This window comes from Cervus elaphus, chromosome 20 (genome assembly GCF_910594005.1).
Source record: "Cervus elaphus chromosome 20, mCerEla1.1, whole genome shotgun sequence".
NCBI classification, from domain to species: domain Eukaryota; kingdom Metazoa; phylum Chordata; class Mammalia; order Artiodactyla; family Cervidae; genus Cervus; species Cervus elaphus.
In genome coordinates, this window is record NC_057834.1 from 72,127,266 (window position 1) to 72,153,348 (window position 26,083).

At 36.9% G+C, this 26,083-nt stretch overlaps 1 protein-coding gene across 5 annotated transcripts in view; it reads left to right on the forward strand.

Annotated features, from left to right (window-relative positions):
* The window catches only part of ARHGAP29 (Rho GTPase activating protein 29), an 85,132-nt gene that overhangs the window by 50,305 nt on the left and 8,744 nt on the right, over positions 1-26,083 (forward strand). For all 5 annotated transcript variants that reach the window (XM_043876113.1, XM_043876115.1, XM_043876116.1 and 2 more), the window contains 7 exons: positions 8,360-8,517; positions 8,992-9,128; positions 9,398-9,502; positions 12,163-12,261; positions 13,451-13,590; positions 13,861-14,049; positions 14,310-14,447. In XM_043876113.1, coding sequence (XP_043732048.1) covers positions 8,360-8,517; positions 8,992-9,128; positions 9,398-9,502; positions 12,163-12,261; positions 13,451-13,590; positions 13,861-14,049; positions 14,310-14,447 — 966 coding nt within the window. The remainder of the gene's footprint in view (positions 1-8,359; positions 8,518-8,991; positions 9,129-9,397; positions 9,503-12,162; positions 12,262-13,450; positions 13,591-13,860; positions 14,050-14,309; positions 14,448-26,083) is intronic.

Consider the following 26,083-nt stretch of genomic DNA (forward strand, 5'->3'; position numbering starts at 1 on the left):
CTTTGGTTAGTCTGGCTAGAGGTTTATAATTTTTGTTGATCTTTCCTGAGAGACAGCTTTTGATTTCTTTGGTTTTTCTCTACTTTTTAAACTTTTTTTCTGCTGTTTATTGTTTCTTTCTGCTTACTTTAGGTTTATTTTGCTTTTCCTTTTAGTTTCTTAAAGGTAGAAACTTAGACTGTTCATCAAGACCTCTCTACTTTTTTAATATAAATAGTTAATGATTTTAATTTCTCTCTCAGCACTGCTTATCTCCATCCCACAAATTTTGAATTTGGATTTTAATTTTTATACAATTCAAAATATTTTCTAATTTTCCTCAAGACTTTGATTTTACCTGTGGATATTGTAGAAACTTGTTTAATTTATAATTATTTGAGAATTTTCTGGACATTTTCCTGATACTGATTTCTAGTTTAATTCTGTTATATTGAAACAAATACTTTATATGATTTTAGTTTTCCTATATTTGTTGTGATTTGATTTTGTGACCCAGGATATGGTTTATCTTGGTGCTGTTCATGTGTTCACTTGAAAGAATGTATATTCTGCTGTTGTTGGCTGGAGTAACCTATAAATGTAGATTAGTTACTCTTGGTTTATGGTATTATTTATTTCTTCCATATCCTTGATGATTTACTTTTTGTTTCTGTCAATTACTGAGAAAGGAGTTTTGATGTTTTTAGCATACTATATATATTTAATTCTATCAGTTTTTCCTTCATATATTTTGAATGTCTCAATTGCTTATGTACATTAATGATTATTATATATTCTTGGTGTATTGATCCTTTTATCTTTATAAAATGTGTCTTTTTAGCCTGGTAATTTTCCTTGCCTTTTACTCTACATTATTTAATATTGATAGAAGTAGTTAAGGTTTCTTTTGAGCATTTTTAGCATAGTATATCTTTTTCCATTCTTTTAACTTAATCATGTATTTTAAGTGAAGTTATTATATAACATAGTGTTCAGTGTTGATTTCTTAAAAATCTATTTTGATAATCTCCATCTTTTGAGTGGAATGGTTAGACCATTTATATTTAATGTAAATATATGTCAAATTTAGGTCTACTATTTTTTGTTTTCTGTTTGTACCTTATGTTTCCCTTTATCTGTTTCTCTTTTGATGCCTTTTTTCTATAAATCAGTAATTCTTTAGAATTACATTTTAATTGATTATTAAAGACTTAATCTTTTATTTATATAAGAATTATATTTTAATTTATCTAAAATGATGGTCTAAAGTTTAATTTGTTATATATATTTTAATATATCTATTAGGTCTTTGATTATGTCTGTTCATTTGTATAGTGTTTTTTCTTTAAATGGCTGCACTAAGACTATAATGGCTGCATTTTTCAGTTTACTTTGAACTAATATTTTACCAAGTTCAAATGGAATGTGAGAACTATACCACCACATAAGTTACTTTATTCATTTTTGGTTGTAGTTGATATGTATCTTACCCCTGCATACATTGAAAACCTCACCAGACAAACTTACAATTTTGGTTTTCAAAAGTCTCATATTTTAGAGAGTTTAAGAGAATAAAACTAGTCTTTAAATTTACCCAGATATTTACCATTTCTGTTATTATTCTTTCACTCTGAGGTTCCATCTTCTCTCCCGTATAATTTCCCTTTTGTCCAAAGAACTTCTTTTACCATTTCTTTTATAGTTGGTTTATTGGTGATGAATTCTCTAGGTTATCTTTCGTCTGAGAATGTCTATTTCATCTTCATGCATGACGGATATTTTCACTGAATTTAGAATTCAGTTCTTTTCCTACTTTATTTATAAAAATGTTATTCCACTGCCTCTGGCATCCAGAGTTTCTATGCATAGTCATTTGAATCATTGTTCCCCTAATATGGAGCATGTTGTTTTTCTTTGGCTGCTTGCAAAAATTTTTCTTTGTCTTTGGGTTTCAGCAGTTTGATTACAATGTATTTGGATGTGGTTTTTGTTGAGTTTCTCCTGTTCTTGGATCTACAGATTTAACTCTTTCAATGTGTAAGAAGTATTTGGCTATTTTTTTGTAACAGTCCCTCCTCTTCCTCTTAAGACCCTAAAGACTCAAATGACAGATCTTTTGTTATTATCCCACAAGAATGTAGGACCTTTCTTTCCCCAATCTTTTTCTCCTGGTTGTTTATGTTGTTCTACTGATCTTTCTTCAAGCTCGCTGACTTTTTTTTGTTGTTATCTCCATTCTTCCATACAGTCAATCCACTGATTTTTTTGTTTTGGATATTTTTTTAGTAGTAAAATTTCCTTTTGTTTCTTTTTTATATCTTCAAATTCTCTGCTGAGACTTCAGTCTTTCCACATTTTCATATTGTTGGCCCTCATTTCTTGAAATGTAATAATATCTACTTTAACGTTTATGAGAATTCAAATAGCTGAGTCATCTCAGTACTGGTATCTGTTTGTCTTTTTTCTTATGAGTTGTTGAGATTGTCCCAGTTCTTTGTGTGACAAGTAATTTGGGATGATATCTTAGGCATTTTCAATATTACCTTATGTGACTCTGGGTTTTCTTTATAACCTGTATTGAATGTTGATTCTTAAAAAATTTAGCAGGCTTTTGATCCAGGTAGGTTCACTCTTCAACTAAGGACTCCCTCTAGGCCTTCTGGCTGGGAAACTGAAGTCAACCTAGTCTGCTGCTTTGAGAACTGAGTTGAAGGATAAAGAGAAAGAAACAACAGGAGTTTCAGACTCCTCACTCTTCAGACTACAGTTATAGAAAAGAATTCCCCTCAGGTTTAGATATCTGTTCTGCTGCCACTGTCATCACCCACTGCCACAGGACTTCATCTGAGGACTTGGAGCAAGAGAGAAAACAAACATACAAAAGAAACTAGAGGATTTCTCCAACTCTTTTAGTCACATATATTTGAGTAGGAGCAGTGTACTGACTGGGAAATACTAGCAGGAAAAAAAAAAATAACAGGAAGCATACCACAGATTGGTCATAACTTGATTTGTAGTTTGTTTCCACAATCTACTTGCTACCATTTACTTTTCATAGCCCTCAGATAGCTAATCCATGCATTCTGTCCAAGGTTTTCAGGGAAATTGAGTGAGAGACTTTGGAAGTGAGCTTATTCCATTTGAATCACAAACCTTCCTTAAAATATTTCTGGGTGTTTAAAATTATATCTCATTTATTTATAAAATTCTGATTAATTAATATGTGGTTAATTTAAAGAGTCAATTTTAATAAAATATTTAAAAGAACTACAAAATCCCAGGAGTCAAAATTCCTGTGTAAGTTGTTTAAGCCAACTTTTTACCTTTCACAAGTCCTTTTACCTCAAACAATAGCTAATGATAGTTAAGATTATGTGTTTGCCAGTGTATTAAGCTGTTTGTCTTCATTAACTCATTTAATTGTCACAAAATCATATTGGGTAACTCTAATTGTTTTAAGCTCCATTTTACTGATGAGAAAACTAAAGTTTAGAAATCCTTTCTTCTCCAAGTGTATTCCTTGTACCAGTCACATTCTTGTTACTTTGGAAGTCTGAGAAATGCAGAATTTGGGGTTTCAGCCTAGACTTTTGATATCAGAATCTGTATTTTGAACAGGATCCCATATAAGATTAATTGCACATTAACTTTTTTGGAAACAAATGTTTAATGTAGTTATAAACAACTTAATATCAAAGTCACCCAGTATATAATTTGGAAAGCCAGACTTCAAGAATGACTTCAGAGCTCGTGCTTCTAAATACTGTGCTATCTTGCTGTGAATGATTACCCAGCCTGGGTTTGAACAAGTCCAGAATTAGTATGATGTATATATTGAGCTTTAAAAAAAAATCTGTTTTCTTGTAGACCTTTCAAGTTGTGCTGTATTGATATAATCCCTCTTCCACAAGATAGCACTTTAAATATCTCTCCCTGGATTTTTTTCCAGGCCCCCCAATCTGACTACTTCATGTAACATAGTTTTGAGTTCTCTCAAGAGCTTAATCTTGTTTGTCTGCCTCCATCTAAAAAAGTGATGCTGTTTGGTGACCCAACAATTATGATTTCTTTTAATTTGATGTGATATAAACAAGAAGTTACCTAATTTTGTTGGAGAAGGAAATGGCAATCCATTCCAGTATTCTTGCGTGGAGAATCCCTTGGAGCCTGGAAGGCTCCAGTCTACGGGGTCGGACACGACTGAGTTGGACAAGACTTGGACAAGAGTTGGAAATGACTGAGCAACTAAGCAAACAATTTTGTATATAACATTTGTATTTGTTAATGCCTGTTGTTCAGTTGCTAAGTTACGCTCAACTCTTTGTGACCCCGTGGACTGTAAATGCCAGCCTCATCTGTCCTCCAGTATCTCTTGAAGTTTGCTCAAATTCATGTCCATTGAGTCGGTGATGCTATCTAACCATCTCATCCTCTGCTGCATGCTTCTCTTTTGCCTTTAATCTTTCTCAGCATCAGGGTCTTGTCCAGTGAGCCACCTCTTTGCATTAGGTGGCCAGAGTTTTGGAGCTTCAGCTTCAGCATCAGTCCTTCCAATGAATATTCAGGGTTGATTTCCTTTAGGATTGACTGGTTTGATCTCCTTGGAATCCAAGGAACTCAGTAGGGTCTCTCCTCCAGCACCACACTTCAAAAGTATCAATTCTTTGGTGCTCAGCCTTCTTTATTGTCCTACTCTCAACATCCATACTTGACTACTGGAAAAACCATAGCTTTGATTATGTGGACCTTTGTCAGCGTAGTGATGTCTCTACTTTTTGTATGCTGTCTAGATTTCTCATAACTTTGCTTCCAAGGAGCAAGCGTCTTTTAATTTCATGCCTGCAGTCACCATCTGCAGTGATTTTGGAGCCCAAGAAAGTAAAAACTGTCACCGTTTCCACTTCTTTTCCTTCTATTTGCCATGAAGTGTTGGGACCAAATGCCATGCTCTTAGTTTTTTGAATGTTGACTTTCTAGCCAGCTTTTTCATTCTCCTCTTTCACCCTCATTAAGAGGTTTTTTAGTTCTTCTTCATTTGTGCCTTTAGAGTCATATCATATGCATGATGATACCACTATTGTTGTTGCCTACTATTTATTTAAAAGAAAGATAAGATAGATACCTGTTCTCAAGGAGTTTTAGCATTTATCTAGGGAGAGAGAATTAATACATCTGAAAAACTGTAGAGCAGTACTTATCTGTGTATGAAGTAGACTTTGAGGTACAAGTTCCCCAAACTTGAACAAATACACAAACTCCTGAAAATCACTACAGCATATAATGTATAGACTGTTTATGGGGAGTTTCTCTCTCTATATATTTGTGAGCAGAATTTCTTATTAGATGGAGTTCTTTTGAACGAGTTTAATCAGTTTTAGTCCTTCTCTATGACATTATTCACATGCAGATCTAAGCAGATACCAAATCCAGCATTCAGTTCTTGAATGTAGATAGGTGCTTTTCCCCTCAAGGTAAGAGCCATAATTTTCTCAGATTTCTTTGTTTTCTTCTCCATCAAAAAAGAATTGGGGAATTTTTGGTGACTATTTTGCATCACCATCTCTCAGATTGTTTTCAAAAGAATTTTGTTCTCACTCTAGGATCTATTATTACATCTATCATTGAAAAGAAAACAAAGTCATCTGAAATATAAAGATGCTGGACACTCAGTTATATTCACTCACTATCTTAAGGAAGATACATAAATCAATCCCAGCAAAATTATAAGTTACATCATGAACATCAAGAATTACTCTGTATTAAATTAGGAAGTGTTGAAGGATATGGGATGTAGATCATAATTACATTACTAGGGCATTTCCAGGTGGTCGAGTGGCTAGGACTCCATGCTTTCACTGAGGAGGGAAGTGAGTTCAATCCCTGGCCTAGGAACTAAGATCCTGGAATGCATGTATCTTGGCCCAAAAAAATTGCATTACTAAGTGAAAACAAGGAGAAATGACCAAACCAATTACCAAAGCCCTAATTAAGTTAACGGACTTTGAAGGATGGGAAACATTAGGCCAAGAGGTTTTCCTTTCCTTTGAAAGAACATTCATGAAAAACTTATCTTTTTAAAAAATGTAGGACAGAAATATTGAACAAAAAATTTTAGATTATTGCTAATGTATATGAGAAAAACTTTTCCCATTGATTGGAAATTATGAAATACTTTATTTCAGCAACTGTCAGAAAAATTTGTGCTAAAGATTAAATGTAAATGATGAAAGCTGGGCATAGAGTTGAAAGTCCTCTGTTCTTGAGTGAGCAGTAACAGAAAACGTGCATTTCAGAATGACCTTGACTGATAACACTTTCTACTACTCTTCATTTGGTCATTTACCCTTTATGAAGCACTTAGGCCACTGTGCTGTTATTCATTGGGGACCTAGAAGAAAAGGACGAGGTCCCAGACCCAGCATGGGATCGGGGGACAAAAAGATCTTAGAGACGTGATGAGTTTTGAAGTACCTATGAGCCACCCCAGTGAAGATTCCCAGCAAGTCCTGCAGGATCTACCCCATGGGGACCTCAATCTTCAGTATTTCTGTTAGGTGAGGGAGAAGACTGAATAATTTAGGGAAAAGAGATTTTAAGATTGGACTTCCAATACATATAAAGCTTTATTTATAAGTACCCATAGGCAAACATTAAGCTGATGAGTTCATTGATTATGCCTGTGTATTCATTTGGCTTCCTTTAATTATTATTGTTTCTAACTAGATTCATAAAGTTTATTAAAAAGTATTAAAAATGGACATACAATTACCTTTAGGATCAAGAGAGTTCAGTTTACCATTAACCAGAGAATTCCCAATTATAGCTAATTGTTGAACTTAAACTTTACCATCCACAATTTGAATTTCCTATGTTACATGAAGGAGGAACAAGTGATACTGTTATGTGCTCTTTTCAAATACTATTTATGCTGACTCTTAGTTATCCTTGGAGAATGCCTATCTACCTTGGAAAGGACTTAGAGGCTAATCAAAAGTTCACCATATCATCTGGTAATCAAAAGAGATGAAGAGGAAACATGTCAGTCTTTGAAATAACATTAAGCTGATCGAAATTTGGCATTCATCCCCATTTCCCACACAGAAGTGGGAGTGGCATTTAGAAAAATCAGATCATGTTACAAATCCTGTGCTGTGCTGTATGTTGTACTTAGTTGTTCAGTCGTGTCCGACTCTTTGCGACACCGTGGACTGCAGCCTTCCAGGCTCCTCTGACCATGGAGGATTCTCCAGCAAGAATACTAGAGTGGCTTGCCATGCCCTCCTCCAGGGGATCTTCCCAACCCAGGGATCGAACCCAGGTCTCCCACACTGCAGGTGGATTCTTTACCGACTGAGTTGCCAGGGAAGCCTCCACTGACTTCCTGTTGTACCTCACCTTGGTTTAGATGGCTTCTTCCCTGTTTGGCTTTATCTCAGACTGAAACTCCACACTGACCTTTCATCCGTTTCTTGAGCATGACAGGTTCTTTCTTACTCACTTTTGCCCTCGGGTCTTTGCACTATCTCTTATTTGTATTGGTTTTCTCCCTGGAACTTCTCACTGGTTCTTTCTTATATCAGGTCTCAGTTCAGACATTACCTCCTCAAAGAGTCCTTCACCAAACTGTCATATCAAAAGTACCCTCTTGTAAACACATACCTGATCATATTCCATAACCTGACAATCTTGCATCACGTGTGTAGCAGTTTTCAGTACCAGAAATTATCTTACTTAATTTGTCCTCTGTCTTCAACCCCCACCCTCAGGAAAATGCAAACTCTTATATAAGGACTGGGATTTCATCTATTTATTTGCTGTAATATACCTGAAACTTGGGTTTTTAGGCAGTGAAATAATTATTTTGAATAGATTCAAGATAGTACATAATTATAAAAACTGAGTGCTGTAGGACACATTATAAGTATAAAGCATTTCTATTTTTATAGGATTGAAGAAGTGAAATTCAAAATGATAGTGCTCTGATTGGAATTTTTCCTTCATGTTTTTCAGTGTAGACAGTTATGGTCAGACCATCAGAGTACAGAGCTGGGATCATCAGAAACACATCCATCTCCTAAAATTGTGAACCTGTAGGGGCATAGATTGTGTTTTTAAACCTTTCAGATTAAAGCCAGCTTTGCTGTTAATAATTGCTCCTAAATACTTGATTAAAACTACTTTTCCCCCCCCCCCCCCCCCCCCCCCAATTTAGTCCTTGTACAAAGTCAGGTGACATAGTGTGCTCACAATGATATTCACTGTTGAATTCTTCACTGTGTGGCCTTTTTCTTGGTACTGTTACTTGAAATAAATGTGTATGTACATAGCATTCTCTGTAGCATGACTCTTTTACCCTTTTTTTTTTTGTCTGTGACCATAGGTAACAGTTAACCTCTTCCAGATGCAGCACCTGCAGGCTGCCTCCCTCTCAAGCAATTTACAGTCTCTCTGTGATAGTGCCAAACTCTATGACCCAGGCCAAGAGTACAGTGAGTTTGTCAGGGCGACAAATTCAGCTGAAGAGGAGAAAGTTGATGGGTGAGAATTAACATATAGAAGAAATTATTTCTAGATATAAAATCCTTATTGCTGAGTTTTCTATCTGGTGTCAGGTGGTGTCGTTTCTAACACTGACAGCATTGACTTTAAAACTTTATGAATTTTTAAAATATTTAAGATGTATTGACTTAGAGTAAAGCTTTCCATTTTGACACAGAGCTCAGTTATTTGAGATTTAGAAATCCACACAGGTTATACTTGAAAAGTTTAACCATGCTATGAATAATTGACTGTATTTTTGCTCCTCTTTTTCAAGTTTCAACTGTAATAAATAAAAATGATTAATAAGTTTTATTCACATATCTTTTAAGAAGTTCAACTATATGATATGGTTCTTAATATTTAGTTTATTTAATTACTCTGTTCATTAAATTAACAAATATTTCTGAAAATAAAGTGGACTAATTATTTGTCATTTTTCTGTATGAAGAGTTTTATTTGGGTTTTTTTTAGGAATGTAAATAAACAATTAAGCAGTCCTCCCATTTCTGGATACGGACCTTCTGACTCTTTAGAAGACGTTGTACGCCTTCCTGACAACTCTAATAAGATTGAAGAGGACAGATGCTCTAACAGTGCAGACATAACAGGTAGTTTTTCACATTAAAAAGAGAACTAATTCATGAAAGCTAAAATTGTTTAAATGTGATCATTAAATGGGTTGCAGGTCTAGAATTTAAAAATCAGGCCTTGAATTATAACCTTATGAAGCTTTATTCATAGTTGTGAGCCTGTCTTATAGTCAGTTGTGTCACACTGTTAAAGAAGTTTGACTTGTCTCATCTGAAATAATATCAGTATTTTGCCATATGAAATTCATCTGTAGCCAAGTTTGACTTTAAATATTCTTTTCTTAAAGGTCCATCTTTTCTAAGGTCATGGACATTTGGAATGTTTAGTGATTCTGAGAGCACTGGAGGAAGCAGTGAATCCAGATCTCTGGATTCTGAATCTATAAGTCCAGGTACATATGTATTAAGTCTAGAGTGAAAATTCAGTGAAAGGTGAAAATATTCCTTTTCGGGGATATCTTAGCTACTTTATTTTCCTTTTTCTTTTTTTTAAATTGAAGTATAGTTAATTTGCAATATTGTGTTAGTTTTAAATGTCCAGCAAAGTGAATAGGTTATACATATATTTAGGTATATTATCTATGTACTTTTTGGATTCCTTTCCATTATAGTTTATTACAAGATACTGAATATAGTTCATTGTGCTATACAGTAAATCCTTGTTGTTTATAACTATCTTATTTTTACAATGAACTGTCTCATAGAAGTATGTACATGTATATGTACAGTTTAAATAAAAATCATAGAACAAACCCATATATATTCAACACCTAGCCTAACAAAACATTATGAGTATATTAGAAGGCCCCTGTGTATACCTCCTTGATAACCTTGCCTTGTCACTCACTAGATGAACCATCATGCTGAATTTTGTTTATCTTTCCCTGGCTACTTTAAATATTTTAGTACTCATGTAGTGAGCTTTGCCCTCTTTGGAATATTAGGCAGATGGAATCATATTGTTCTTTCATGACCTCTTTTATGAATTTTGAGATTCCTATTGATGTGTGAGAAGCTATCTTTTATTTTATGCTATATGCTGTATAGTTTTCCATTCTGTGGACATACTTTATTATCTATCTTTTGGATTGTTTTGTAGTTAATCACTGTAATGAGCCATAAAATGAATACCGATTCTTGTGCCTGTGATAACTTACTCATTTTTTATATATGTGCTGTGAGGTACTTTGATAAAGATAATCTCATCCTCTTTAGAGAGGCAGAGTAGATGTTTTGAATTCTCCCTTAATGGCTTCAGAGAGAATGACTTGTAATACAGCTAGCAAGAGAAGAATGGGTCACTTGAACCCATGAGATCATTGCTTTCCATGTTCTTTCTCCTTCACTCTTCTACCAAAGACTGCTCCAATCCTGTTCTTCCTGGCTAAGTTTCTTTCTCCTAGGATCTTGGCATTCCAGGAGATATGTTATAGGATTTAACCTACCTCAAAATCAAAGACTAATGACTTTTTTTTTTTTTGGTGTTCTACATAGTTCAGAAATTTTATTCATGTAAATATATCTTTGACTTTAAAGTTAGAAATGACTTCTCTGCAGCACTGAGGTTTACAGGCAGGTTGTCGCCAACTAGTTTGAGGCCTACTTTAAAATTATTGCTGTTCAGGAACACTTTGGAGATGTGAGACTCTATTTAACTGAATATTTATAATTAGCTTTCCAAAAACAGGTTCTAGCTATTCCCATAAATTTATACTCAATCTAGAGCAAGCCCTAAATTATTTGGAATCCTGTAAGACTTCATGTGATAAAGATGAAAACTTGGAACCTGGTCACATGATAAATGGGTAAAGACCCAAGGATGCGTATAGCCTTGTAACAGCCATCCTCAGACACTGGAAGTGGAAAGGGATGAGAGTCAGAGTGCTTTGTAAGGAGACATGTGACCGGGGCTGGGATTTTTAAGTGCAGGTTTCTGCTCAGTAATCAAAGGAAGTCATTTTACAATTGCTGCTGCTGCAGCTGCTTAGTTGCTAAGTCATATCTGAGTCTTTGCCACCCCATGAATTGTGTGTTTCCCACCAGGTTCCTCTGTCCATGGGATTTACCAGGCAAGAATACTGAAGTGGGTTGCCATTCCCTACTCCAGGGGATCTTCCCAACCCAGGCATTGAAACTATCTCCTGCTTGGCAGGGGGATTCTTTCCCACTGAGCCACCTTGGAAGCCCTTGTTTTATAGTTATAATAGTTTTAAATGAACATGTGGCTTCATGATCTCTTAGTCATTTGGGGACACATTCAAAACAAAAACTAGATGACCACCTTTTAAGCATAGTTTGAAGAGGGGAAGGAATCTTTTTTGAGAGAGAGGAAGTGGTTTAAATAATTAGTAAAGTACTTTCTAACTCTGAACTGAAGGCTCTTAAAGCCTTGAGTTAAGTGTAACCTTCCAGTTAGAGACAGCCCTGTTTGCAGGATCATCTCGGAGCAAATAACCTCATTACCTGATCGGGCTGTTTCCAAACATGCTTTGAGACAACTGGCAGAGTCCTTGGCTGACAACTTATGTCATGAACTCTTAGCTCCTGGCCAGGATCATTGTTCCCTGGTTCCCAGGCTCCTGTCTTACTAGCAACATAAATGTGATGGTACTGTTATATTGCTGTGTTTGTAGATTTTTGTATATTTTATTATAGAAAGCTTTAGGGTACACTATATTTCTTTATGACTTAATTCAACAAACAAGTAATGACAGCTTTACTGTTCTGCCAGCTATTCTGTCAGATATTAGATACAAGGCTTGAATAGAAAATATTCTTTATTCTTGTAGAGTTTATAATCTCTAACACTATCAGAAGTTGATAGTGAGTTCTCATTGAAATGTGTGATCCTCAGTTTATTTTACATTTATTTGGAAAAGTCAGATTTGGCTCATTCACTTTTGTTTTCAGGAGTAAGTATTAGGATCCTGTGTATCCACAGTCTGAATGGAAGCAAATGTTGATATTGTAGCTAATAAAATAGCATGACTTGTGTTATTCAAAAAATGCTGTCATTACCCGTTTCTTAAACTCTCAGTGAATTTTCTTTTAGGAGACTTTCATCGAAAACTTCCACGAACTCCATCCAGTGGAACCATGTCTTCTGCAGATGATCTGGATGAAAGAGAACCACCCTCCCCTTCAGAAGCTGGTATTACACTCACCTGAATCACATTTCCACTAAACCAGCTGAATCAGTAGCACTGCATGATATTAGGAAGAAATAGTATGGTTTAAAGAATTACTTTACTGTGTATTAAACAAAAGGCATTATGTTGACTTATATATATCCCAGCAAATTATTTATAAGTATGGGTTCATAGTGTATTAATCAAATGTTACAAATAAAAATATGAGAATAAGCAGGAAAACTACTAGAGCTAAAATGTATTGGTGTGATGCTCAAATAGGCTAGATATTTTTTTAAATATATATTTATTAATTTTTGGCTGCATTGGGTCTTAGTTGTGGTATGTGGGCTTGGTAGTTGCCCCACAGCATGTGGGATCCTAGTTCCCCCAACCAGGGATCAAACCTGCGTCCCCTGCATTGGAACGCAGATTCTTAATCATTGGACTACCAGAGAAGTCCAATAGGCTAGGTATTTTTATCTTTCAGAAACTTTATAGTGACTTAATTGTTCAGAGTGTACAGAAGAAATTCTGTTCCTGAGAATTTCTATATGAGAAAATCCCCTTCAAAAGAAATAGTGTAAGAAGCTAGGCAGGAAAAGTAAATAAAATACATGTACTTTTTGAGGGCAGGGAAATCTATGGATACTGAAGGACATAAAAGAGAAGTCAGTTACATTAATGGCTTCACTTGAGACCTCCAGATACTTGTTTTCACATCATTTTCTAAAACAATGTAGAATATCTGACCTCTGGTAGGATATTTATAGATATCTACTATTATCTATAATTTTGTAATAAATCAAGAATAGCTTTATCTTTAATGCAAATAATCCTGACACACTAAACTCATAGAGCTAGTTTTCTTCCAAACTTTTATAAGGTCCTTCTCTAAGAATGTGTGTAATGAACACCTGTGTAATGAAGGTCATGTTAATAATTGTAAACTTTCTAATTCTATAAACCTTGTGCCATGGTATTTTAGAAGTATGTTATTGATTTGATGATGATTTTTACTCATAGCTTAAATGTTTGATGAATGTGTGCCTTATAAGGGATCTGTACATTGGATGCTTATTTTGATGTTACAGACTCAAGTCATAACTTTTTGTAATCTTATTTAAAAATCTTTTAAAGTGTAGTATCATGTGGTATAATTTTTTCTGTCCTGCTAACAATTCTTGTATACTACTCTGCTTCTATTGGAAGGACCCAATTCTCTTGGAACATTTAAGAAAACGTTGATGTCAAAGGCAGCTCTCACTCACAAATTTCGCAAACTGAGATCCCCCACCAAGTGCAGGGATTGTGAAGGCATCGTGGTATTCCAGGGTGTTGAATGCGAAGAGGTAAGATATTTCTGGAATTATTTTAGCCCTTTTATCCTTTTTGCTTTATACTTTTTTGTTATTAATTTTACCAATTAAGATCTTTTGCAAATGTATTTATAAAAAATTGAACCACAGTGTTCCTTCTATAATTTTATTTCAAATGCATTTCAAACCCAAGTAGTGCCTTTTAAACTCATTTTTGTTATTTTATCACTCTACCTGAAGTTTGTCCTTTTGTGAGCAGATTTAAGGTGAGCTAACCATTTTAAACTTGTCATTTTCTTATAGTGTCTCCTTGTTTGTCACCGAAAGTGTTTGGAAAATTTAGTCATCATTTGTGGTCATCAGAAACTTATGGGGAAAATGCACTTATTTGGAGCAGAATTCACACAAGTTACAAAAAAGGAACCAGATGGCATCCCTTTTGTACTCAAAATCTGTGTCTCAGAGATCGAAAATAGAGCCTTGAGTCTACAGGTACATTATAACTTTTAAAGTTAATAATTTTAAAGCATAAATGTGATTTGTTCTAATCATAAGGATCTACTAAAGGAGAGGAATGCTCTCAGTTTTTACTAAGTAACTAATTTATTCAGATTTATTTGAAAAATAATACCTCATTTGGTCCTAGTTTTTTTCCTAAAATATTAGTAAGAATCAAAGTATATTTAGCTATATGCATTTAACCATTTGTACTGAAGCAGAATTTTTTGCAAATTTTTTTCTCTTTTCTCAAGGGAATTTATCGTGTATGTGGAAACAAAGTCAAAACTGAAAAACTATGTCAAGCCTTGGAAAATGGAATGCACTTGGTAGACATTTCAGAATTTAGTTCACATGATATCTGTGATGTCTTAAAATTATACCTTCGACAGGTAAAGTTTTTACCATTGAAACTTACCATTAAATACAGCAAAAATATAATTTGCAATTTGTTGATAATGTTTGCTGCACACATTTTTCATTGATATAAACCATATCAATATCTTTCCAATTATTAAAGATCAAAAAGTATATAAAATGTATGTACAATTTAAAGACCCATAATAATAAAAATACTCATTTATCATCACTTAGCTCCTTAAAGCAGAATATTTCTGTACTTTATAGAAGGCTGCTATATGACACTCCACAGTTGTAGCCCACAGCTCTACCCAGGGGTGTTTCGTAGCCATGTTAATACCTCCCTGTCTTGTCTTTTTTTTTTTTAATTAGTTGGAGGCTAATTACTTTACAATATTGTAGTGGTTTTTGTCATACATTGACATGAATCAGCCATGGATTTACATGTATTGCCCATCCCGATCCCCCCTTCCACCTCTCTCTCCACCTGATTCCTCTGGGTCTTCCCAGTGCACCAGGCCTGAGCACTTGTCTCATGCATCCAGCCTGGGCTGGTGATCTGTTTCACCCTAGATAATATACATGTTTCAATGCTGTTCTCTCGAAACATCCCACCCTCGCCTTCTCCCACAGAGTCCAAAAGTCTGTTCTGTACATCTGTGTCTCTTTTTCTGTTTTGCATATAGGGTTATCGTTACCATCTTTCTGAATTCTATATATATGCATTAGTATACTGTATTGGTGTTTATCTTTCTGGCTTACTTAACTGTGTATGATGGGCTCCAGTTTCATCCTACTCATTAGAACTGATTCAAATGAATTCTTTTTAATGGCTGAGCAATATTCCATGGTGTATATGTACCACAGCTTCCTTATCCATTCCTCTGCTGATGGGCATCTAGGTTGCTTCCATGTCCTGGCTATTATAAACAGTGCTGCGATGAACATTGGGGTGCACGTGTCTCTTTCAGATCTGGTTTCCTCGGTGTCTATGCCCAGAAGTGGGATTGCTGGGTCATGTGGCAGTTCTAATTCCAGTTTTTTAAGAAATCTCCATACTGTTCTCCATAACAGCTGTACTAGTTTGCATTCCCACCAACAGTGTAAGAGAGTTCCCTTTCCTCCACACCCTCTCCAGCACTTATTGCTTGTAGACTTTTGGATAGCAGCCATCCTGACTGGCGTGTAATGGTACCTCATTGTGGTTTTGGTTTGCATTTCTCTGATAATGAGTGATGTTGAGCATCTTTTCATGTATTTGTTAGCCATCTGTATGTCTTCTTTGGAGAAACGTCTGTTTAGTTCTTTGGTCCATTTTTTGATTGGGTCATTTATTTTTCTGGAATTGAGCTTCAGGAGTTGCTTGTATATTTTTGAGATTAATCCTTTGTCTGTTGCTTCGTTTGCTATTATTTTCTCCCAATCTGAGGGCTGTCTTTTCACCTTGCTTATAGTTTCCTTTGTTGTGCAAAAGCTTTTAAGTTTCATTAGGTCCCATTTGTTTATTTTTGCTTTTATTTCCAATATTCTGGGAGGTGGGTCATAGAGGATCCTGCTGTGATTTATGTCGGAGAGTGTTTTGCCTATGTTCTCCTCTAGGAGTTTTATAGTTTCTGGTCTCACATTTACATCTTTAATCCATTTTGCGTTTATTTTTGTGTATGGTGTTAGAAAGTGTTCTAGTTTCATTCTTTTACAAGTGGTTGACCAGTTTTCCCAGCACCACTTGTTAAAGAGGTTGTCTTTTTTCCATTGTATATTCTTGCCTCCTTTGTCGAAGATAAGGTGTCCATAGGTTCATGGATTTATCTCTGGGCTTTCTATTCTGTTCCATTGATCTATATTTCTGTGCCAGTACCATACTGTCTTGATGACTGTGGCTTTGTAGTATAGTCTGAAGTCAGCCAGGTTGATTCCTCCAGTTCCATTCTTCTTTCTTAAGATTACTTTGGCTATTCGAGGTTTTTTGTATTTCCATACAAATTGTGAAATTATTTGTTCTAGATCTGTGAAAAATTCCGTTGGTAGCTTGATAGGGATTGCATTGAATCTATAGATTGCTTTGGGTAGTATAGCCATTTTCTCAATATTGATTCTTCCAATCCATGAACACGGTGTATTTCTCCATCTGTTTGTGTCCTCTTTGATTTCTTTCATCAGTGTTTTATAGTTTTCTATGTATAGGTCTTTTGTTTCTTTAGGTAGATATACTCCTAAGTATTTTATTCTTTTTGTTGCAATGGTGAATGGTATTGTTTCCTTAATTTCTCTTTCTGTTTTCTCATTGTTAGTGTATAGGAATGCAAGGGATTTCTGTGTGTTAATTTTATATCCTGCAACTTTACTATATGCATTGATTAGCTCTAGTAATTTTCTGGTAGAGTCTTTTGGGTTTTCTATGTAGAGGATCATGTCATCTGCAAACAGCAAGTGTTTCACTTCTTCTTTTCCTATCTGGATTCCTTTTATTTCTTTTTCTGCTCTGATTGTTGTGGCCAAAACTTCGAACACTATGTTGAATAGTAGTGGTGAGAGTGGGCACCCTTGTCTTGTTCCTGATTTTAGGGGAAATGCTTTCAGTTTTTCACCATTGAGGGTAATGCTTGCTGTGGGTTTGTCATATATAGCTTTTATTATGTTGAGGTATGTTCCTTCTATTCCTGCTTTCTGGAGAGTTTTTATCATAAATGGATGTTGAATTTTGTCAAAGGCTTTTTCTGTATCTATTGAGATAATCATATGGTTTTTATCTTTCAATTTGTTAATGTGGTGTATTACGTTGATTGATTTGCAGATATTAAAGAATTGTTGCATTCCTAGGATAAAGCCCACTTGGTCATGATGTATGATCTTTTTAATATGTAGTTGGATTCTGTTTGCCAGAATTTTGTTAAGGATTTTTGCATCTATGTTCATCAGTGATATTGGCCTGTAGTTTTCTTTTTTTGTGCCATCTTTGTCTGGTTTTGGAATTAGGGTGATGGTGGCCTCATAGAATGAGTTTGGAAGTTTACCTTCTTCTGCAATTTTCTGGAAGAGTTTGAGTAAGATAGGTGTTAGCTCTTCTCTAAATTTTTGGTAGAATTCAGCTGTGAAGCCATCTGGTCCTGGGCTTTCGTTTGCTGGAAGATTTCTGATTACAGTTTTGATTTCCGTGCTTGTGATGGGTCTGTTAAGATCTTCTATTTCTTCCTGTTTCAGTTTTGGAAAGTTATACTTGTCTAAGAATTTGTCCATTTCTTCCAAGTTGTCCATTTTATTGGCATAGAGCTGCTGGTAGTAGTCTCTTATGATCCTTTGTATTTCAGTGTTGTCTGTTGTGATCTCTCCATTTTCATTTCTAATTTTGTTAATTTGGTTCTTCTCCGTTTGTTTCTTAATGAGTCTTGCTAACGGTTTGTCAAATTTTATTTTTTCAAAAAACCAGCTTTTAGCTTTGTTGATTTTGGCTATGGTCTCTTTAGTTTCTTTTGCATTTATTTCTGCCCTAATTTTTAAGATTATTTTCCTTCTACTAACCCTGGGGTTCTTCATTTCTTCCTTCTCTAGTTGCTTTAGGTGTAGAGTTAGGTTATTTATTTGACTTTTTTCTTGAGGTAAGCCTGTTCTATGAACCCGTCCCCTTAGCACTGCTTTTACAGTGTCCCATAGGTTTTGGGTTGTTGTGTTTTCATTTTCATTTGTTTCTATGCATATTTTGATTTCTTTTTTGATTTCTTCTATGATTTGTTGGTTATTCAGAAGCGTGTTATTTAGCCTCCATATGTTTGAATTGTAATAATTTTTTTCCTCTAATTGAGATCTAATCTTACTGCACTGTGGTCAGAAAAGATGACTGGAATGATTTCAATTTTTTTGAATTTACCAAGGCTAGATTTATGGCCCAGGATGTGATCTATTCTGGAGATGGTTCCGTGTGCACTTGAGAAAAAGGTAAAATTGATTGTTTGGGGGTGAAATGTCCTATAGATATCAATTAGGTCTAGCTGGTCCATTGTGTCATTTAAAGTTTGTGTTTCCTCGTTAATTTTCTGTTTAGTTGATCTATCCATAGTTGTGAGTGGGGTATTAAAGTCTCCCACTATTATTGTGTTATTGTTAATTTCCCCTTTCATACTCGTTAGCGTTTGCCTTACATATTGCGGTGCTCCTATGTTGGGTGCATATATATGTGTAATTGTTATCTCTTCTTCTTGGATTGATCCTTTGATCATTATGTAGTGTCCTTCTTTGTCTCTTTTCACAACCTTTATTTTAAAGTCTATTTTATGTGATATGAATATTGCAACTTCTGCTTTCTTTTGTTCTCCGTTTGCGTGAAATATTTTTTTCCAGCCCTTCACTTTTAGTCTGTATGTGTCCCTTGTTTTTAGGTTGGTCTCTTGTAGACAGCATATATAGGGGTTTTGTTTTTGTATCCATTCAGCCAGTCTTTGTCTTTTGGTTGGGGCATTCAACCCATTTACATTTAAGGTAATTATTGATAGGTATGGTCCCGTTGCCATTTACTTTGTTGTTTTGGGTTTGCGTTTATACAACCCTTCTGTGTTTCCTGTCTGGAGAAGATCCTTTAGCATTTTTTGAAGAGCTGTTTTGGTGGTGCTGAATTCTTTCAGCTTTTGCTTGTCTGTAAAGCTTTTGAATTCTCCTTCATATCTGAATGAGATCCTCGCTGAGTACAGTAATCTGGGTTGTAGGTTATTCTCTTTCATTCCTTGAAGTATGTCCTGCCGTTCCCTTCTGGCCTGAAGGGTTTCTATTGATAGATCAGCTGTTATCCTTATGGGAATCCCTTTGTGTGTTATTCGTTGTTTCTCCCTTACTGCTTTTAGTATTTGTTCTTTGTGTTTGATCTTTGTTAATTTGATTAATATGTGTCTTGGGGTGTTTTGCCTTGGGTTTATCCTGTTTGGGACTCTCTGGGTTTCTTGGACCTGTTTAACTATTTCCTTCCCCATTTTAGGGAAGTTTTCAGCTATTATCTCCTCGAGTATTTTCTCATGGCCTTTCTTTTTGTCTTCTTCTTCTGGGACTCCTATGATTCAAATATTGGGGCGTTTCACATTGTCCCAGAGGTCCCTGAGGTTGTCCTCATTTCTTTCGATTCTTGTTTCTTTTTTCCTCTCTGCTTCATTTATTTCCACCATTTTATCTTCTACCTCACTTATCCTATCTTCTGTCTTCATTATTCTACTGTTGGTTCCCTCCAGAGTGTTTTTGATCTCATTTATTGCATTATTCATTTTTAATTGACTCTTTTTTTATTTCTTCTAGGTCCTTATTAAACATTTCTTGCACCTTCTCAATCTTTGTCTCCAGGCTATTTATCTGTAACTCCATTTTGTTTTCAAGATTTTGGATCATTTTTATTATCATTATTCTAAATTCTTTTTCAGGTAGATTCCCTATCTCCTCCTCTTTTATTTAGCTTAGTGGGCATTTTTCATGTTCCTTTACCTGTTGGGTATTTCTCTGCCTTTTCATCTTGTTTAAATTGCTGTGTCTGGAGTGGGCTTTCTGTATTCTGGTGGTCTGTGGTTTCATTTTAATGTGGAGGTTTTACCCAGTGGGTGGGGTTGGACGATTGACTTGTCAAGGTTTCCTGTTTAGGGAAGCTTGCATCGGTGTTCTGGTGTTTGGAACAGGATTTCTTCTCTCTGGAGTGCAATGGCGTGTCCAGTAATGAGTTTTGAGATGGGTCTATGCGTTAGGTGTGACTTTGGGCAGCCTGTATGTTGACGCTCAGTACTATGTTGCTGGGTTGCTGGAGAATTTGCGTGGTATGTCTTGCTCTGGAACTTATTGGCTCTTGGGTGGTGGTTGGTTTCAGTGTAGGTATGGAGGCTTTTGGATGGTCTCTTATTACTTAATGTTCCGTGTAGTCAGGAGTTTCCTGGTGTTCTCAGGTTTTAGGCTTAAGTCTCCTGCCTCTGTATTTCAGTTTTATTCTTCCAGTAGTCTCAAGACTTCTCCAACTATACAGCACTGATAATAAAACTTCTAGGTTAATGGTGAAAAGATTCTCCACCGTGAGGGACACCCAGAGAGGTTCACAGAGTTACATGAAGAAGAGGAGAGGGAAGAGGGAGATAGAGATGAGCAGGAGGAGAAAAAGGGGGACTCACGAGGAGAGAGACAGATCTACGCAGTTCTCTGTTCCCAAAGTGTTCTCCATAGCCCAGACACTCACAGAGATTCACAGAATTGGATTGGGAAGAGAAGGGGAAGGGAGGAAATAGAGGTGTTCTGAGGTAGAAAACGGAGAGTCAAAAGTGGTAGAGAGTAATCAACACACTCCTGAGTAAAAATGGGTACTGAATATTGGATTCTTAAATGTCCAAAATTGATATCAAATACTGAAAAACAGATTAAAAATCTAGAGTAGAGGTTAGATTCTTAAAAATACAATATTAAAAACAAAAACACAAAAAATTTTAGAAATGTATATGAAGTTTGGTTTAAAAATATGGCTTCTCCTTTTTTTTTTTTGCAAGGTTATAGTGAAATGAAAATTAAGGAGTAATAGAGGACTTTAAAAGAAAATAAGAGAAAAAAAAATAAAACAAGAAAAAATTTTTTTCCTCATTAAAAAAATAGTAAAAATACATGAAAATGTAAGTTAAGGTGTAATGGGGGAGTAATAGGGAATTTTAAAAGAAAATGAAAGAGGAAAAATAAAACAGAAAAGAAAAACAAAAGTAAAAATATATCTAGGAATTTCTCTGGAGCTGTTGAGGTCAGTTGGGTTCAGTTCAGTTTCGGATAGCTCCTCGTTCCAGCTTACACTTCTCTATATCTATAGGCCCCTTCCGGTGTAGTTGGTGTCATCTACTGGGATTTTAGTCTGTTGCACCGGTCCCTTCTGAAGCGGTTCCCTTTGTTTATTTGGCTTCTGTTTGCCCGTCTCTTCAGTATCTAATTTCCGCTCTGACACAGGCTAGCGGAAGTGGTCTGTTGTTTAGGTTCACTGGTTCAGTCGTGCTGTGGGGAGGGAGGGGCGCTGCAGACAGATAGCCCTGTATGTGGGTAGCACTCACAGTGTTCCGACCACACTGGGTTTACCCCGCTCATGGGTGTGTGCTTTCCCCATCTACACTGCCCAGGCTCCTGGCTGCTCTATATGGAGCGGGCCCTGTGTTGCGTGTGGTTCCAGTTTTCGGGCATTCCACAAAAGCACGGACTCGGTTGGGCCTGCGTTTTGTGCCTTCCCCGCCCGAGCAGCTCAGGCAACCAGGAGCTTGACGGGCGCACTGTCCCCAGGTGCGGTGCCCCTTCTCCCCTCCGTGGTCCCAGCCTCAGTTTCCGCGCGTGCCAGTCCACTGCGTGTACCTTGTGTCTATTCTTGGGAGCTGGCCTCTAGCCGTGACCCTCCCGGCAGATGTCGACCATCTATAATCTCAGGAAGTCTTTGGTTAGAAACTGGAGGCCTGTTTGCAGTTTGGTAGGGGCTGCCGTCTCTGGGGCCGAGTTTGCCCCTTTTCCCTTCCCCCGCCTCCTGCCTCCAGTGGGGATGGGCCCGTCCACAGCCGGCTAGCTCTTCTCTGGAATTGTTCAGTCCCTTTGTTCTGCGAATGGCCGGCAGTGTGTTCTGGCCGGTTAATTTTCTCTCTCTCTTGCTATCCCACAGTTTAAGTTGCTATCTCACCTTAGCTCCCTCCGATTGCCCTCAGGGCATTCGGCCCGGTCCTTACCCTAAGCAATGCCGCCCGCTCCTCACCGTTCCGCCCCCACTTGCTGGTGGCGGATGCGGGCATCTGGGGTACTTTTCTGCTGGGAGTTGCTTTTAGGCATGTAATCTGTGGGTTTTATTAATTTTTCCTCCCAGTTAGGTTGCCCTCTGAGATTCAAAAACTTCCCCCAGATCCGCCCGTGAGAGGGTTTCCTGGTGTTTGGAAACTTCCTTTATTATGACTCCCTTCCCGGGATGGGTCTCCGACCCTAGCTCTTTTGTCTCTCTTTTTATCTTTTATATTTTGTCCTACCTCGATTCGAAGACGATGGGCTGCTTTTCTGGGTAGCTGATGTCTTCTGCTAGCGGTCAGAAGTTGTTTTGTGCAGTTTGCTCAGCGTTCAAATGTTCTTTCAATGAATTTGTAGGGGAGAAAGTGGTCTCCCCGTCCTATTCCTCTGCCATCTTGGCTCCTACCCACCTCCTGTCTTTTCTTAACTGTTTTAGTACCTGTTGTGTATTCCTAAATATTGTTCATATATTTAGGAATAGTGCTTTAGCCACTAAGTTGTGTCCAACTCTTGTGACCCCATGGACTATAGCCCTCCAGGCTGCTCTGGCCGTGGGATTTCCCAAGCAGGAATACTGGAGTGGGTTGCCATTTCCTTCTCCAGGGGAATCTTCCCAATCCAGGGATCAAACCCAGGTCTCCTGCATTGTAGGCAGATTCTTTACCAACTGAGCCACCAGGGAAGCCTCACAATATATATACAACAGAATATATCAAGTTCTAGAAAACTGAGTAGAAAGCATAAATCTAGCTGTTTAAGGAAAGTTTACTATTCACACTGTTACATGAAGGGTTCAGTAGTGGTTTGGCTTTAGTTTCATTGGTATTTTAAAATAGCTATTGGGGGAAGTTAGTGATCAAGGTGTGAATGCATTCAGGGAACATGAAGTTCATTATGGTCAGGGCATCAGTCAGGGCTGTCCTATAAGCTGAGTACTGAAAGTTCAGCAGGAATGTGGTCAGCAGTGAAATGCTCTATATTTTCTCTTTCCGTGCTCACTCTTCTGCGCGCATGTTGCAAGAGTAGGTCTGAAGAAAATGCTGCTTTGGGTGGATTAAGTGGCCATAGTGTCTCAGGCAGCAGCTCATGGAAGGGTTGTGGGAACAATCAGCACTTTGCCGTGATAAGCCAAGTTCAAAAGATCTGGGCCAGGGCCAGCTGCATTCTGTCCTTGGGTAAAACTTTCTGTCCTTGAGTGAAAATGAAGACAATTGCAGAGAGCATGGCAATGTTGGTCCTCATTGTGTCCATCTCAGGAGCTCTGTCTTCTGGGTCCTTTTTACTGTGGGAAGAGCTGTCATCCTGGGATCTCTCTTCTCCACTCTCTTCTGTGGGGAGCACCTGTCTTCTGTGTCATGTCTCCTTGTTTTTTATTTATTCTCCTGTTTTGGTCAGGGCCATCCTGGAGCAAAGTGGGCTAAGACTAAACATTTGAAACTGTTTTATCTGTAAATGTCTTTAGTTTGCTTTCTTGAATAAGAATGGAAGAGCGGGTAGTAAGGAAGGTTATAATATTCTAGGCTTGAAATTATTTTTCTTTGGAAATTTGAAGGCATTTTTTTTTAATTGTTTACTTTGAAGCCTAAAATCCTTCTCATTCCTGATTATTTGTATGTAGCCTATTGTTTTCTCTCTGAAGACTTGCAGAATCTTTTGCTATCTACTATCCTCAATTTTCCAGAGAAGGCAATGGCAACCCACTCCAGTACTCTTGCCTGGAAAATCCCATGGATGGAGGAGATTGGTAGGCTGCGGTCCATGGGGTCGCTAAGAGTCGGGCATGACTGAGTGACTTCACTTTCACTTTTCACTTTCATGCATTGGAGAAAGAAATGGCAACCCACTCCAGTGTTCTTGCCTGGAGAATCCCAGGGATGAGGGAGCCTGGTGGGCTGCCGTCTATGGGGTTGCACGGAGTCGGATACGACTGAAGTGACTTAGCAGCAGTAGCAGCATCCTCAAATTTCACAGCCTGTGCCTTGATGTGGGTGTGTTTTCATCCACTCTTTCAGGCACTCCACAGATTCTGCCATTCTGCTTACTTGTCCTTTAGTTCTTGGAACTTTAATTTTCTTGCTCTATTTCTGCCCTCTATTTTCTCTGTGTTTTCTTTCTGGAATTTACATTTGGATACAACTTGTATTGGTTCTCTAGCTTCCTTCCCTTTTCCCTATTATTTCTTTCTTTTGTTTTTGTTTCTTTTAATAATGTCTAAAAATTCCCTCAGCTTTATCTTCCATTCCTACTGTAAACTATTTCATTTCTGAGATCATGTTTTAATTTCCAAGAATTCTAGTTTTCTGTCCCTTTTATAGCATCCTTTTTATTTTATTGAATGCAGTATTTCTTCTATCTGAAATATTCATAGTTTTTTTTTAAAGAATTTTTTCTCTTCTCAGCTTCTAGCCCTTTCCTATAGAAATATAATGTGAGCTTTATATATAATATTTAATTTTCTAGTAGCCACATAAAAAGAAACAGTGAAGTTAAATTTTAATACTTCATTTAACAAATGGAAAGTATCTGAGCATCTAATCAGTAATTTTAAATAATTAATGAAATATTTACCTTTTGTGGGGTTTACTGGGTCTTTGAAATCTGGTGTGTATTTTTCACTTATAACACATGTCAGTTTGGAACAACCACATGTCCACTGCTCAGTAGCCTTATATGCTAGCAGTCACAATATTGACAGCAGAGTTGTAGGCCTTATGTTGGTTTTTTCCTATTTATTTTCATTTCTGTCTTCTGTAGTTATCTCCTTAAAATGAAAGCTTTGGGAATTGAAATCTCTCTGGAAGCTTTTTTAATTGTGAACTGTTTTTAAGATTTTATTGAAGTATCGTTGATCTACAATGTTGTATTAATTTCTGCAAAGTGATTCTGTTTTTACACATATATATATATATATATATATATATATTCTTTTTATATTCTTTTCCATTATGGTTTATCACAGAATATTGAATATGGTTCCCTGTGCTGCTGTCTGAAAGCTCTTGAATACATGAAGGCTTTGAATATTTTGAACTTTACTGTAGTGAGTGTAGTGTTATCTAAGAGGACTGTTTGGGAAACACCTGACATTCATATGTCTAGGTCTCTGCCTGTGGGCTAATCTAATAGCACAGAGAAGAGTCTTTCCCTGCCTACAGGTATGGTTCCAGAACTCTGGGAGCCTAGTTAGGTAAGAAGGCTTCAGCAGGCATACAGTCACTAAATCCTTATTTAAGATAGTTTTCCACCTGTTCCTTATGCTTGGCATTATCCTTCCAGAGACCCTCTGTTTTACACTGCCCAGAGAAGAAATTTCCAAACTTCTGAGGTTGTTCGGGAGCATGGACTAGAGATAAAGATCTAGGATTCTAATGCTTTTTGGATAGCTCACGCTTCCCCCAAATTAGAGGACCTAGTCTGACAATCCCTGAGTCTCCTTCAGTTCAGCTCAGTTGTGTCTGACTCTTTGTGACCCCATGGACTGCAGCATGCCAGGCTTCCCTGTCCGTCACCAACTCCCAGAGTTTACTCAAAATAATGTCCATAGGGTCCATGATGCCATCCAGCCATCTCATCCTCTGTCGTCCCCTTCTTCTCCTGCCTTCAATCTTTCCCAGCATCAGGGTCTTTTCAGATGAGTCAGCTCTTCACATCAGGTGGCCAAAGTATTGGAGTTTCAGCTTCAGCATCAGTCCTCCCAATGAATACTCAGGACTGATTTCTTTTAGGATGGACTGGTTGGATCTCCTTGCAGTCCAAGGGACTCTCAAGAGTCTTCTCCATCACCACAGTTCAAAAGCATATATTCTTTATCAATTCTCAGCTTTCTTTATAGTCCAACTCTCACATCCATACATGACTACTGGAAAAACCATAGCCTTAACTAGACGGACATTTGTTGGCAAAGTAACGTCCCTGCTTTTTAATACGC